Source organism: Entelurus aequoreus, linkage group LG09, assembly GCF_033978785.1.
Source record: "Entelurus aequoreus isolate RoL-2023_Sb linkage group LG09, RoL_Eaeq_v1.1, whole genome shotgun sequence".
NCBI lineage: Eukaryota > Metazoa > Chordata > Actinopteri > Syngnathiformes > Syngnathidae > Entelurus > Entelurus aequoreus.
In genome coordinates, this window is record NC_084739.1 from 57938830 (window position 1) to 57953217 (window position 14388).

The 14388-nt window shown below is 39.8% G+C and overlaps 1 protein-coding gene across 1 annotated transcript in view; it reads right to left on the reverse strand.

Annotated features, from left to right (window-relative positions):
• Positions 1 to 6195: 6195 nt before the first annotated feature.
• The window catches only part of LOC133657004 (T cell receptor alpha chain MC.7.G5-like), a 33708-nt gene continuing 25515 nt past the window's right edge, over positions 6196 to 14388 (reverse strand). The window contains exons 5-8 of the mRNA XM_062057889.1: positions 12552 to 12609; positions 6586 to 6789; positions 6456 to 6497; positions 6196 to 6389 (exon numbers count right to left, since the gene is read on the reverse strand). Coding sequence (XP_061913873.1) covers positions 6277 to 6389; positions 6456 to 6497; positions 6586 to 6789; positions 12552 to 12609 — 417 coding nt within the window. The 3' untranslated portion in view covers positions 6196 to 6276. The remainder of the gene's footprint in view (positions 6390 to 6455; positions 6498 to 6585; positions 6790 to 12551; positions 12610 to 14388) is intronic.

Genomic DNA, 14388 nt, shown 5'->3' on the forward strand with positions numbered 1-14388 from the left:
CAAAAGACCGTTCACCTAACCCAAGGTTCATAAAGCTTATATATTTTAAAAAAGTTACGTACATACGCAAAAAAAAGCCAAAGCTGCATACTCACAGTAGCACGTCTGCGTCTTTGTCATCCAAATCAAAGTAATCCTGGTAAGAGTCTGTGTTGTCCCAGTTCTCTACAGGCGTCTGTGTATCCAAATCAAAAGTCCTCCTGGTTAGAGTCTCTGTTATCCGAGTTCTTCCATCTTGACTGCATCTTTCGGGAATGTAAACAAAGAAGCGCCGGCTGTGTACTGTTGTGGCTGACTACGTTCGAAAAATACGTCCATTTCGCACCGACAACTTTCTTCTTTGCTTGCTTGGCTTCCTTCTCCATAATGCAATGAACATGATTGAAACAGATTCACGAACACAGATGTCCAGAATACTGTGGAATTATGAAATGAAAACAGAGCTTTTTCGTACCGGCTTCAATGTGGAAGGCATACCCGTGTTCGTCGGGCTACGTCACGCGCATACGTCATCCTCAGAGGCGTTTCGAACCGGAAGTTTAGCGGCAAATTTAAAATGTCACTTTATAAGTTAACCCGGCCGTATTGGCATGTGTTATAATGTTAAGATTTCATCATTGATATATAAACTATCAGACTGCGTGGTCGGTAGTAGTGGGTTTCAGTAGGCCTTTAAACAGGACAATACTGCCATCTACTGGATAGCCTCCGGAACACTGAAATTCAAGTATTTCTTTTATTTATATGTATAATAAAATAAATAAATATATATACCGTATATTACCAAATAGACGCCCTTGTGCAAATAGACGCCCTTGTCCTAATAGTCGCCCGGGGTCTGAGCCCATTTTGTGAATTAACAGCCTCTTCCTAATAAACGCCTATGTCCAAATAGCCGCCCATGGGCTGTTATTTGCATAATTTAGATTAAAATCATATTGATTTAATTTTCATTAAACCCAATTTATAAGCTAAAAGGAAAAGCAAAGGTGCAATAATTCTGGTCATTACGGTAACAGCAGACGTCACGTGGGGATTCTGGGTAATCAACATATTGCAATGGGTCACCGCATATAGCGTAACACACAACAAACCCACGAGGAAAAGTTTCAACATGGCAAGCAACAGTAGCAGTGAGTTGAATGAACAGGATACCGCTACACCACAACTGATGGACGGGAATACTTTAAGGGGGAAGAAGAGGAAGTTTGACTTAAAGTTCAAGCTAGCGATTGTGAAGTATGCGGAGCAGAATTCTGGTTTGGCAGCGGCCAGGCAGTTTAACGTTGACCCAAAACGTGTACGAGAATGGAAACAAAAAAAGGGAGAACTACTATCTCAGTCGGCAATCGATGGAAAACGCCCCCCCCCCCCCCCGGATGGAGGTAGGAAGAAAGTGAGCGACGAGCTTGATGCTAATTTGTGTCAGTGGATACATCACGTGCGTGGACTGAACCACCGTGTGTCCCGCAAAATGATCCGCATTAAGGCAAAGGAGTTGTATGTCACCGCGAGTGACACGAGAGACACCGGGGTGGTGTTTGGTGCAACAAGTGGCTGGCTTAATCGTGTGTGTGTGTGTGTGTGTGTGTGTGTGTGTGTGTGTGTGTGTGTGTGTGTGTGTGTGTGTGTGTGTGTGTGTGTGTGTGTGTGTGTGTGTGTGTGTGTGTGTTGCAAACAGTAGCCATAGCTGGATGTTGCTTTCTGGTATCCTACAAGGTGTGTGGGCTGATGGGAGTGAGGACCAGCTCATTTACTGCTTCAAGAAGGGACAGCCATGTCACGCAGGCAGAGAGATGCTGTTGAGGGCTAGACAGCAGGCTGCTGCTGTGGTTCAGGAAGAGGAGGACAGTGATGAGGAACAGCAGTTCCTCAATGAACTTGTGATTGAAAAGGAGGATGATGATGAGGGGGGTGAGGGAGAGGAGGATGATGAGTGGGGTTGAGTTGCATTTGGGGTTGCGTTTGCTGCAGTATTATTGTTTTGATGGTTTTATAGAGTACTTGGTACCATAATTGTATTTTTCTTGTATGCTTCTTTATTTAAAACTTGGAGTACTGTAGCCTTTATTTTATTTAAGTGACGGTATTATTGTTCTGTTTTGATGGTGTGTTTTTTAATACTTGAGTACTTGGTACCATAATTTTATTTTTCCCAGTAGGCTGCTTTATTTAAAAAGTGTATTTATTTTTAGTATTGGTATTCTATTTGACAATTGTTGCAGTACTGCCATGTTGAGGCCTTGTTGATCTCTTGTCTTTTGATAGTCTTGTTTTTTTGTTTGTATGTTTACAATAGCTTTTACATTTAAAATTGTTTGTATGAAAAAAAAATACTGGACAGTAACCATTGTAACCAAATAATGGCCTGGTGCAGGCTGGTGCAAAAATAAATAAAAGCCTTGTGCAAATAACCGCCCATGTCCTAATAGCCGCCCGGGGTCTGACCCCATTTTGTAAAATAAACGCCCGGGCTACTATTTGGTAATATACGGTATATATATATATATATATATATATGAAATACTCGAGTTGGTGAATTCTAACTGTAAATATACTCCTCCCCTCTTAACCACGTCCCCAACCACGCCCCCCGCCCCCATCACCAAAATGATTCCCAAGAGCGGCCACCGCTGCTGCTCACTGCTCCTCTCACCTCCCAGGGGGTGGAACAAGGGGATGGGTCGAATGCAGAGGGTAATTTCACCACACCTAGTGTGTGACTATTAGTGGTACTTTAACTTAACTTTAATGCTTAGCATGCTAGACATATAGGTTAACGGGGTAAATATATGCCTGTTAGCCTGTATGTCGATGTGTATTCGAACTGACACTGCAAAATATATTTTTCCACAAATAAAACCTATGTGGATATGGGTAGTGTCAGTGCCTATTTCGTTCTCAATATGCTGATAATATGCTGAGGAAATGGGTTCCAACATTAGCAGGACTGTCATGGTAATGTGAAACGTATGGCGACAGCCAATCATTTCTTCATTCGTGTTTGCATATTGTGGACTACATGTACCAAGTTATATGGCAATCTGAAATGGTTAAAACAGTAGCCTATAGGCATACCTTGGTAAAATGTCTCCTCTTTAGTTTTGGGCGTACATTAGGCTGCTACGCATGCTCTACTTATTTTCACCAGTACAACCATTGATAGCGTTGGTTGTAGTTCGTTTTAGTCTTTGTTTTCTGATAGTACTGACAATAACCATAGGATTGCCATTTGTTGTAATATTGTACGCAGGCATGACGTACTTCTTCTTGAAATTAGCCTGATTTCTGTGTAAAATGTGTTGGTTAGAGATTTGTTATTGACAAAATGGTCTGTTCAGCTTTTATGGTCCCAGCACCTCAACCCCAAGTAAGAGGCAGTGGAAGTTGAAGTTCCTTGGAGTAGCCCAGTCGATCAAGCTGGATTCGGCTGCGTATCTGGCAACCTCAGTCAGGTAGAGAGGGAGGGGACTACATCATTTTGACCGTGATTGCAGTACTATTTCTGGCCATATTCTTACATATGGCTCCTTTAATTGTGGGTGAAACAAATTTTCACGCAGCCAAAATAAATGTGTCAAGGCAAAGTTCGCCTCATTTGTAATGATTCCGCCTTTATTCAGACTTGCACACTAGTGTCACCTTTACGGCGGATGTGTGGATGGAAGAATATGAATAAGGAAACATTGGAAACATCTTTTTTCTTTTCTTAGTTTCTTTTCCTAATAAAGTTAACACACTCACACACGTGTAAAGCGGCTTTGGGTATTTAGAAAAGCGCTATATAAATCCCAGGTATTATTATTATTATTATTATTATTATTATTGGTAACTTAAAGCATGGTAAAAAAAAGCCTCACGTGTGCAAACAGTAGAATAGGGCCTTAAGAGCGCATACGTATACACTGCTGTGGTCTTGATATGCTCTTGTGATCAGGAAGCATCTCTGCGGCCGCCACCAGCACGCCTGCACTTCCTGCCTGTGACGACAAGGCACTAAATAAACAACAACAATGTCACCAGCGGATTGTGCATTCAAGCACCTGACCTACATTGGCCCCACCCACATCCTGTCCCAACCACAGCAGACACCTGTGACGTAGATGCCATGGTGACCACTTCCTGTGGAAAGAGTCACAAATATGCTCTAAGGGCGCTAACCAATCAGAGCACAGCTGCAAACATCCACACACTGAAATGTAGAACACTTTTTAGTCAATACTTGATTATCACATTGTAGTAGGGTTGTACGGTATACCGGTAATCGTATAGTACCGCGATACTAATGAATCATATTCGGTACTATACTGCCGCTAAAAAGTACCGGTCCCGCCTTCCCCCCCCCCAACCACAGCTGACACCTGTGACGTAGGTGCCATGGTGACCACTTCTTGTGGAAAGAGTCATAAATATGCTCTATGGGCGCCAACCAATCAGAGCACAGCTGCAAACACGCACACACTGAAATGTAGAACACTTTTTAGTCAATACTTGATTATCACATTGTAGTAGGGTTGTACGGTATACTGGTATTAATATAGTACCGCGATACTAATGAATCATATTCGGTACCCCCCCGTTGTCGTCACGTCGTGTCATTGCTGGTTTACGAGCAGAGGAGCATGTTCGGCAGCACACAATCACGGAGTACTTACAAGCAGACACAGTGTGGGGATAGAAAAGGGAGAATAGACGCATTTTGGCTTAAAAACTAACGATAAAGGTGAAGTTATAATACTGAAATGCCCACAGGAAGAGGTGCTTTAAGACATGGCTAGCTAGCTAGCGGCTAAAGTCCATCTGCAGTCTGCAGTGTTGTAGCTACTTCTAAATCACTAATCCTGGTCTCCATGGCGACAAATAAAGTACGTTTCTTACAAGTATCATCCCTGCAGGACGAGGAATAGCTAAACATGCTTCACTACACGCCGTAGCTCATCGGCGTCAAAATGTAAATAAACGCCATGGGTGGATCTACACCTGACATCCACTGTAATGATAACAAGTACAGGAGCGTATTCAGTCGATACTACTATGATTACATCAATATTTTTTGGCATCACAACATCTTCTTTTTATTTTATGTATATTATGTTTATAAACTCAGGAAATATGTCCCTGGACACATGAGGACTTTGAATATGACCAATGTATGATCCTGTAACTACTTGGAATCGGAATGATTCCTAAATTTATAGTATCATCCAAAACTAATGTAAAGCATCCAAACAAAAAAAGAATAAGTGATTATTACATTTTAACAGAAATGTAGATAGAACATGGTGAAAGAGAAAATGAGCAGATAATAACAGTAAATTAGTAATTCATTTTCTACCACTTGTCCTTAATAATTTTGACAAATAATAAAATGGAAAATGACACACCGTGTCACTGCATACGTCAGCAGCTTAATTAGGAGCCTTTGTTTGTTTACTTACTACTAAAAGACAAGTTGTCTTGGAAGTTCACTATTTTATTTAAGGACTAAATCGGCAATGTACCGTAAGATTTTTTGTTAAAATAAAGCCAATAATGCAATTTTTTGTGGTCCCCTTTATTCAGAAAAGTATCGAAAAGTACCGAAAAGTATCGAAATACATTTGGGTACCGGTACCGGTACCAAAATATTGGTATCGGGACAACACTACATTGTAGTAAAATGTATTGTATTATTATTATCGATAAGAAGCATTGTAATGATTGTATTAATTAGCTTCAAGCACATTATAAGTGTAATAAATAAGTAAAACATAATAATTAAGAGGGGCAGCATGGTGGAAGAGGGGTTAGTGCGTCTGCCTCACAATACGAAGGTCCTGAGTAGTCGTGAGTTCAATCCCGGCCTCTGGATCTTTCTGTGTGGAGTTTGCATGTTCTCCCCGTGACTGCGTGGGTTCCCTCCGGGTACTCCGGCTTCCTCCCACCTCCAAAGACATGCACCTGGGGATAGGTTGATTGGCAACACTAAATTGGCCCTAGTGTGTGAATGTGAGTTTGAATGGTTGTCTGTCTATCTGTGTTGGCCCTGCGATGAGGTGGCGACTTGTCCAGGGTGTACCCCGCCTTCTGCCCGATTGTAGCTGAGATAGGCTCCAGCACCCCCCGCGATCCCGAAGGGAATAAGCGGTAGAAAATGGATGGATGGATAATAATTAAGAAAGAAACATATTTGACTTTTATTGATTTATTGACCTTATTAATACATGTTATGACTCTTCGAAGCAAAAGCACAAGTGGACACAGCGTGACTCCGCCTCTGTGGCTCGATGCAGCCAATTAAGGTGCAGCAAACCACAGGTGAAGTGTCATGGCGCCATTGATGGCAAGCGTCTTGGTGAAGACAAGACGGAGAACGAGGACTGTGAGGGAGACCAGGTTGACCTTCTCATCTGCAAATGACACACACATTAAAGTCACACCGAACAGGCTCCGCCTCCTCCACGTTCAATACTGACCTGGCGACCAGGCGACCTGGCAGCGCCCCGGTCCGCTGTCACCTGGAAGCAAACGTCGGAAGCAAACGTCACATGGTGATGGCGACTCCATGGCGTCGGCCCAACAGCCCAAACCACACCCCTCGCCTACCTTTCTCGCACAAGTCGGCTTTCTCGGCCGTGAGCAACGCCACCTGATTGTACAGCGGCTCGCCCGATATCCGTACGGCATGCGAGCCCTCAAACACCTCTTTTTTTCCTGCCTTCTCCGTGGCGTTGTGCCGGCTGAAGCCGGTGGCGAGGCAAGCTGTGACGTTGCCCTCCATTTTGTAGAAAGATGGCGCCAAGTCCTCCTCTGCACGCACATATGCACACACTTAGAATATTACCAAACTTCATGCACTTTGACGATTTTACGAAAGACACAAAAATGAGCTAAGAAAAAGAAAATAAGTGTTTCCAGTTTGGGTCCTCTTTTACGTTCAGCATGAAAGTAGAACTTGAGTACGCTTCAAAAAAATATTTTGCGGAGTCCACACAAATAATCATTGTGACCTCAACAAGAACCTCATGAGAACTACTTTGACTTACTGTACATGTCTGTTCTCACCACCTTTTATGTTCACTTTGGTTCCAGGAGTTTGGTGACACTTTTTAATGGTTTACTCAGTTTAATATATACAGATAGGCTCCAGCAACCCCCGCGATGGATGGATGGATATTTTTAAGGGGCAGCATGGTGGTTAGTTCTCGTGCCTCACAACAAGAAGGGCCTGTGTTCGATTCCTGTGTGGGTTCTCTCCGGGCACTCCGGCTTCCTCCCACCTCCAAAGACATGCCCAGGTTGATTGGCAACACTACATTGGCCCTCTTGTGTGAATGTTGTCTGTCTATGAGGTGGCCACTTGTCCAGGGTGTACCCCGCCTTCCGCCCGAGTGCAGTTGAAATCCCGAGAGGGACAATCGGTAGAAAATGTATATATTTTAAATAGATATTGAACTTTGTTGTACGTTTTTACAGATTGACGCAATTTGGGGTTTTCCTTCAAGTTCTGGCATGAAAGTCAAACTTACGGACTTCAACTGTCAGTCTGGTTCCACTTCCAAAACGGAATCTGTTGAGTCCAGACACACAATGATTGTGACCCCAACAAAGACTTCATGAGAACATCAGAGTTCTCACGCACTTAAATATCATCTGCATGTCTTCTGGTTCTACGCTCTTGCATGTCCTAAATATTAAACTCATTAAATATTATGTTTTATACTTAAAAGCAAAACTAATTTGCTATTAGATTGCGTTTCAGTTGATTGTCTTGTATGAAAGTAGAACTTACGGGTCTCTACTGTCAGTTTAATTCCATTTCTAAAAAGTACATTGAAGCTCCCAGACACACACCGATTGTGACTTCAACAAAAACCCAAAAATGTCTTTTCTCACCAGATTCCATTGTCAGTTTGGTACATTTTGTCCTATTTAGTGAAGTGGTATTCTATTCACAATTATTATTGTGTTATTTTATCCCTTGATTTGACCCCAGTTTTGGGCTCATGGTCTTGCATGAAAGTCAAACTTACGGACTTCAACTGTCAGTCTGGTTCCACTTCCAAAAAGTAATCTGTTGACTCCAGACCAGATACACAATGATTGTGACCTCAACAAAAACTTCATAAGAACATCCGAGTTCTCGCACACTTAAATATCATCTGCATGACTTGTGATTCTGGTTCTACGCTCTTGCATGTTCCGCATGTCCTAAATATTCCATCCATCCATCCATTTTCTACCGCTTGTCCCTTTTGGGGTCGCGGGGGGCTTAAAGTCATTAAATATTATGTTTTATACTTAAAAGCAAAAACTAATTTGCTACTAGATTGCATTTCAGTTGATTTTCTTGGATGAAAATATAACTTACGGGTCTCTACTGTCAGTTTAATTCCATTTCTAAAAAGTACACTCCAGCTCCCAGACACACACCGATTGTGACCTCAACAAAAACCCAAAAATGTATTTTCTCACCAGATTCCATTGTCAGTTAGGATTCTTTTGTCCTATTTAGTGAAGTATTATTCTATTTACAATTATTATTGTGTTATTTTATCCCTTAATTTTTTGAACCTACTTTTGGGCTCATGTTCTAGCATGAAAGTCAAACTTACAAACTTCCACTTTTAGTTCCGCTTCCAAACAGTAATTTATTATATCCAGACACACTGATTGTGACCTCAATAAGAACCTCTTGAGAACCTTTCTGTCCTCACATATATAAATATCTGCATTAATTGTGATTCTGGTTCTACGCTCAGTACGGTTCTGCCTGTCCAATTTACAGAAAAAAAAGATTAACAATTGCCATGTTTTATAATTTGAAAAGAAACTCATTAGCTTAAACTTTGGGTTTTACTATACATTCTCACATGAAAGTAAGTCTTACGGGCCTCTACTGTCAGTCTGGTTCCACTTCCAAAAATTAAGTTGAATCCAGACACACACTGATTGTGATATGAACAAGAACCTCTTTGGAACTTACACGTCTGTACTGACCGTTTTTGGGGGCTAGTCTGGTTTTGTGTGTCCAGTTTAGAGCACTATTATAATATTTGTCTAGTTTTATTAAACAAAATGCAAATTTTAACTTTAAGGTTTTAAAAAATATATTTTTTTAATGAGTGACCGCAGTTTTTGGCTAACATTCTAGCATGAGAGTCAAACTTACGAACTTCCACTGTCAGTCTGGTTCCACTTCCAAAATGCAATTTGCTCACTGTAGAAACACAATGATTGTGACCTCAACAAAAACCTCATAAGAACATCTGAGTTCTCGCACACTTAAATATCATCTGCATGACTCGTGATTCTGGTTCTACGCTCTTGCATGTTCCGCATGTCCTGAATAAATATTAAGTTTTTTACTTGAAAGCAAAACTAATTTGCTACTAGATTGCATTTCAATTGATTTTATTGTATGATAATAGAACTTACGGGTCTCTACTGTCAGTTTGATTCCATTACTAAAAAGTACTTTCCAGTTTCCAGACACACACTGATTGTGACCTCAACAAAAACCCAAAAATTTCTTTTCTCACCAGATTCCATTGTCAGTTTGGTTCTTGTTGTCCTATTTAGTGAATTATTATTCTATTTACAATTATTATTGTGTTATTTTATCCCTTAATTTGACCCCAGCCTTGGGCTCATGTTGTAGCATGAAAGTCAAACTTACGGACTTCAACTGTCAGTCTGGTTCCACTTCCAAAAAGTATTCTGCTGACTCCAGACACACAATGATTGTGACCTCAACAAAAACTTAATAAGAACATGCGAGTTCTCGCACACTTAAATATCATCTGCATGACTTGTGATTCTGGTTCTACGCTCTTGCATGTTCCGCATGTCCTAAATATTAAAGTCATTAAATATTATGTTTTATATTTAAAAGCAAAACTAATTTGCTACTAGATTGTGTTCCAGTTGATTTTCTTGGATGAAAATAGAACTTACGGGTCTCTACTGTCAGTTTGATTCCATTTCTAAAAAGTACTTTCCAGCTCCCAGACACACACTGATTGTGACCTCAACAAAAACCCAAAAATGTATTTTCTCACCAGATTCCATTGTCAGTTTGGTTCTTTTTGTCCTATTTAGTGAATTAGTATTCTATTTACAATTATTATTGTGTTATTTTATCCCTTAATTTGACCACAGCCTTGGGCTCATGTTGTAGCATGAAAGTCAAACTTACGGACTTCAACTGTCAGTCTGGTTCCACTTCCAAAAAGTATTCTGCTGAGTCCAGACACACAATGATTGTGACCTCAACAAAAACTTAATAAGTACATCCGAGTTCTCGCACACTTAAATATCATCTGCATGACTTGTGATTCTAGTTCTACGCTCTTGCATGTTCCGCATGTCCTAATTATTAAAGTCATTAAATATTATGTTTTATACTTAAAAGCAAAACTAATTTGCTACTAGATTGCATTTCAGTTGATTGTCTTGTATGAAAGTAGAACTTACGGGTCTCTACTGTCAGTTTGATTCCATTTCTAAAAAGTTCACTCCAGCTCCCAGACACACACCGTTTGTGACCTCAATAAAAACTCAAACATGTCTTTTCTCACCAGATTCCATTGTCAGTTAGGTTCCTTTTGTCCTATTTAATGAAGTAGTATTCTATTTACAATTATTACTGTTATTTTATCCCATAATTTAACCCCAGTTGTGGGCTCATGTTTCGCATGAAAGTCAAACTTACGGACTTCAACTGTCATTCTGGTTCCACTTGCAAAACGTAATATGTTGACTCCAGACACACAATGATTGTGACCTCAACAAAAACCTCATAAGAACATCCAAGTTCTCCCGCATTTAAATATCATCTGCATGACTTGTGATTCCGGTTCGACGCTCTTTCACATTCCGCATGTCCTAAATATTAAACTCATTAAATATTATGTGTTATACTTTGAAGCAAAACTAATTTGCGTTTCAGTTGATTTTCTTGGATGAAAATAGAACTTACGGGTCTCTACTGTCAGTTTGATTCCATTTCTAAAAAGTACATTCCAGCTCCCAGACACACCGATTGTGACCTCAACAAAAACCCAAAAATGTCTTTTCTCGCCAGATTCCATTGTCAGTTAGGATTCTTTTGTCCTATTTAGTGAAGTATTATTCTATTTACAATTATTATTGTGTTATTTTATCCCTTAATTTGAACCTACTTTTGGGCTCATGTTCTAGCATGAAAGTCAAACTTACAAACTTCCACTTTTAGTTTGCTTCCAAACAGTAATTTGTTATATCCAGACACACTGATCGTGACCTCAATAAGAACCTCTTGAGAACCTTTCTGTCCTTACATACATAAATATCTGCATTACTTGTGATTCTGGTTCTATGCTCAGTACGGTTCTGCCTGTCCAGTTTACAGAATTTTTTTTATTAACAATTGCCATGTTTTATACTTTGAAAAGAAACCCATTAGCTTACACTTTGGGTTTTACTATACATTCTCACATGAAAGTAAGACTTACGGGCCTCTACTGTCAGTCTGGTTCCACTTCCAAAAACTAAGTTGAATCCAGACACACACTGATTGTGATATGAACAAGAACCTCTTTGGAACTTACACGTCTGTACTGACCGTCTTTGGGGGCTAGTCTGGTTTTGTGTGTCCAGTTTAGAGCACTATTATAATTGTTGTCTAGTTTTATTAATAAAAATGCAAATTTTGACTTAAAGGTTTTTAAAAAAAATGTTTTTTAATGAGTGACCGCAGTTTTGGGCTCACATTCTAGCATTAGAGTCAAAATTACGAACTTCCACTGTCAGTCTGGTTCCACTTCCAAAATGCAATCTGTTGACTCCAGACACACAATTATTGTGACCTAAACAAAAACCTCATAAGAACATCTGAGTTCTCCCGCACTTAAATATCATCTGCATGACTTGTGATTCCGGTTCGACGCTCTTGCACATTCTGCATGTCCTAAATAGTAAACTCATTAAATATTATGTTTTATACTTTGAAGAAAAACTAATTTGCTACTAGATTGCGTTTCAGTTGATTTTCTTGGATGAAAATATAACTTACGGGTCTCTACTGTCAGTTTGATTCCATTTCTAAAAAGTACACTCCAGCTCCCAGACACACACCGATTGTGACCTCAACAAAAACCCAAACATGTCTTTTCTCACCAGATTCCATTGTCAGTTAGGTTTCTTTTGTCCTATTTAGTGAAGTATTATTCTATTTACAATTATTATTGTGTTATTTTATCCTTTAATTTGACCCCAGTTTTGGGCTCATGTTCTAGCATGAAAGTCAAACTTACAAATTTCCACTTTTAGTTCCGCTTCCAAACAGTAATTTGTTGTATCCAGACACACTGATTGTGACCTCAATAAGAACCTCTTGAGAACCTTTCTGTCCTTACATACATAAATATCTGCATTAATTGTGATTCTCGTTCTACGCTGAGTACGGTTCTGCCTGTCCAGTTTACAGACAAAAAATGATTAACAATTGCCATGTTTCATACTTTGAAAAGAAACTCATTAGCCTACACTTTGGGTTTTACTATACATTCTCACATGAAATTAAGACTTACGGGCCTCTACTGTCAGTCTGGTTCCACTTCCAAAAACTAATTTGTATCCAGACACACACTGATTGTGATATGAACAAGAACCTCTTTGGAACTTAGAAGTCTGTACTGACCGTTTTGGGGGCTAGTCTGGTTTTGTGTGTCCAGTTTAGAACAGTATTATAATATTTTGTCTAGTTTTATTAATCAAAATGAACATTTTGACTTAAAGTTTTTAAAAAAAAAAGTTTTTTAATGAGTGACCGCAGTTTTGGGCTCACATTCTAGCATGAGAGTCAAACTTACGAACTTCCACTGTCAGTCTGGTTCCACTTCCAAAATGCAATTTGCTCACTGCAGACACACAATGATTGTGACCTCAACAAATTGTGAAGACCTTTCCGTGTTTACCCATAAATATCATCTGCATATTCCAGTTCTTTGATGAACTCATTCTCAATTGTCAAGTTTTTCGCTTTGAAACAAAACACATTTTCCTTTTCGTTCTCACATGAAAGTAGAACTTACTACTACTTACTCCTACCATGGTCAGTTTGGTTCCACTTCCAAAACATAATCTGTTGACTTTAGACACAGACTGATTGTGACCTCAACAAGAACCTAATGAGAATCGTCCTCACACATCACTACCACTGGTTCTGTATGTGAAGAGTTGATTAGCCTTAGTATGTAAGGTAGCTGGATCGAAATCAGTCGAAATAAATTAGAGAGAAAGATGGAAGGAAAAGAGTGGAATACAGCTTTTAAGTAATAAATAGTAGAACTTACGGCTTTCATCCATCAAGCTGGTTCCACCGCCAAAGATGATCTTGTAGCCTAGAGCAGCATTCAGACATCATTCACTGACAAAAAACACACAATGACTTCCAGCCACATACACGTATGTGACATTTGTTTTTTAGGACACTCAGACTCACTATTGAGATTAAAAAAAAAACATACAGTAACACCTGTTTGAAACTCTTTCATTTGACAGTCATGTTGGCTCTGCTTCAAGCTCCGCCACATCAGCGCCACTGAATTTTCAAGTTGTCTCTTTTGAGGTTTTTGCTTCAGAGGGCGTGGTCTACATTCGCCAAATTGGACAGTTGTTGTTGAAGAACGCATATTCCTCTAGCATTGGCCACCTGGACGTTTAGCATGGGTGAAGTGAATTAATTAACTCATATTATGTTCTACATATGGTGAATGTTCATATTCATCTTGGAGAAAGCAAACCTTCAAGTTTAAGTAAACAGCGGTATTTCAGTTTGAGCACATAATAAGATAAGGCCCATTAGTTTGATATTCGCAGGTGGATTGGATCACTTCTCGTAGGAAAGAGGCCCTAATTGCGACTTCGGAATGCACAAGTGATAACCATATCCTTGAGAGGAGACTACCTGTCTAGCTCAACGCCAACATTTAAGTTATGACTTAAAGCAGTTTTTTTCCAGACACACACAAACATCTCCTTTTATGGTCAGGATGTGCTGTTCTGACCCAGCACACATACACAGGAAGGAGGTAGGAATATAGCAGTGGTGTGCCATCAGGGCCAGCAAGGCCTTCTCTGCTGGCCTAACATAACCAGAAATCTTAATCATAATTAAAGATAAAATTATTATTTTTATTTACTTTCCCTAATTATCTAAAAGTATTCATATTCTCTTCATGTCATATCATGCTCCCTCAGCGCTGTTGTTTTATAGTTTATAGAGTTTTTATCAAATCAGAATTCATCTAATTATGTTGCCATGCTGTATCAAATCTGCCACAGGCCTTCAGATTCAGCAATGCGGGCGTCCGTGCGCTGTAAACGATCGGGACATACAGTGATAGACAGTTGCAACAGCTAATC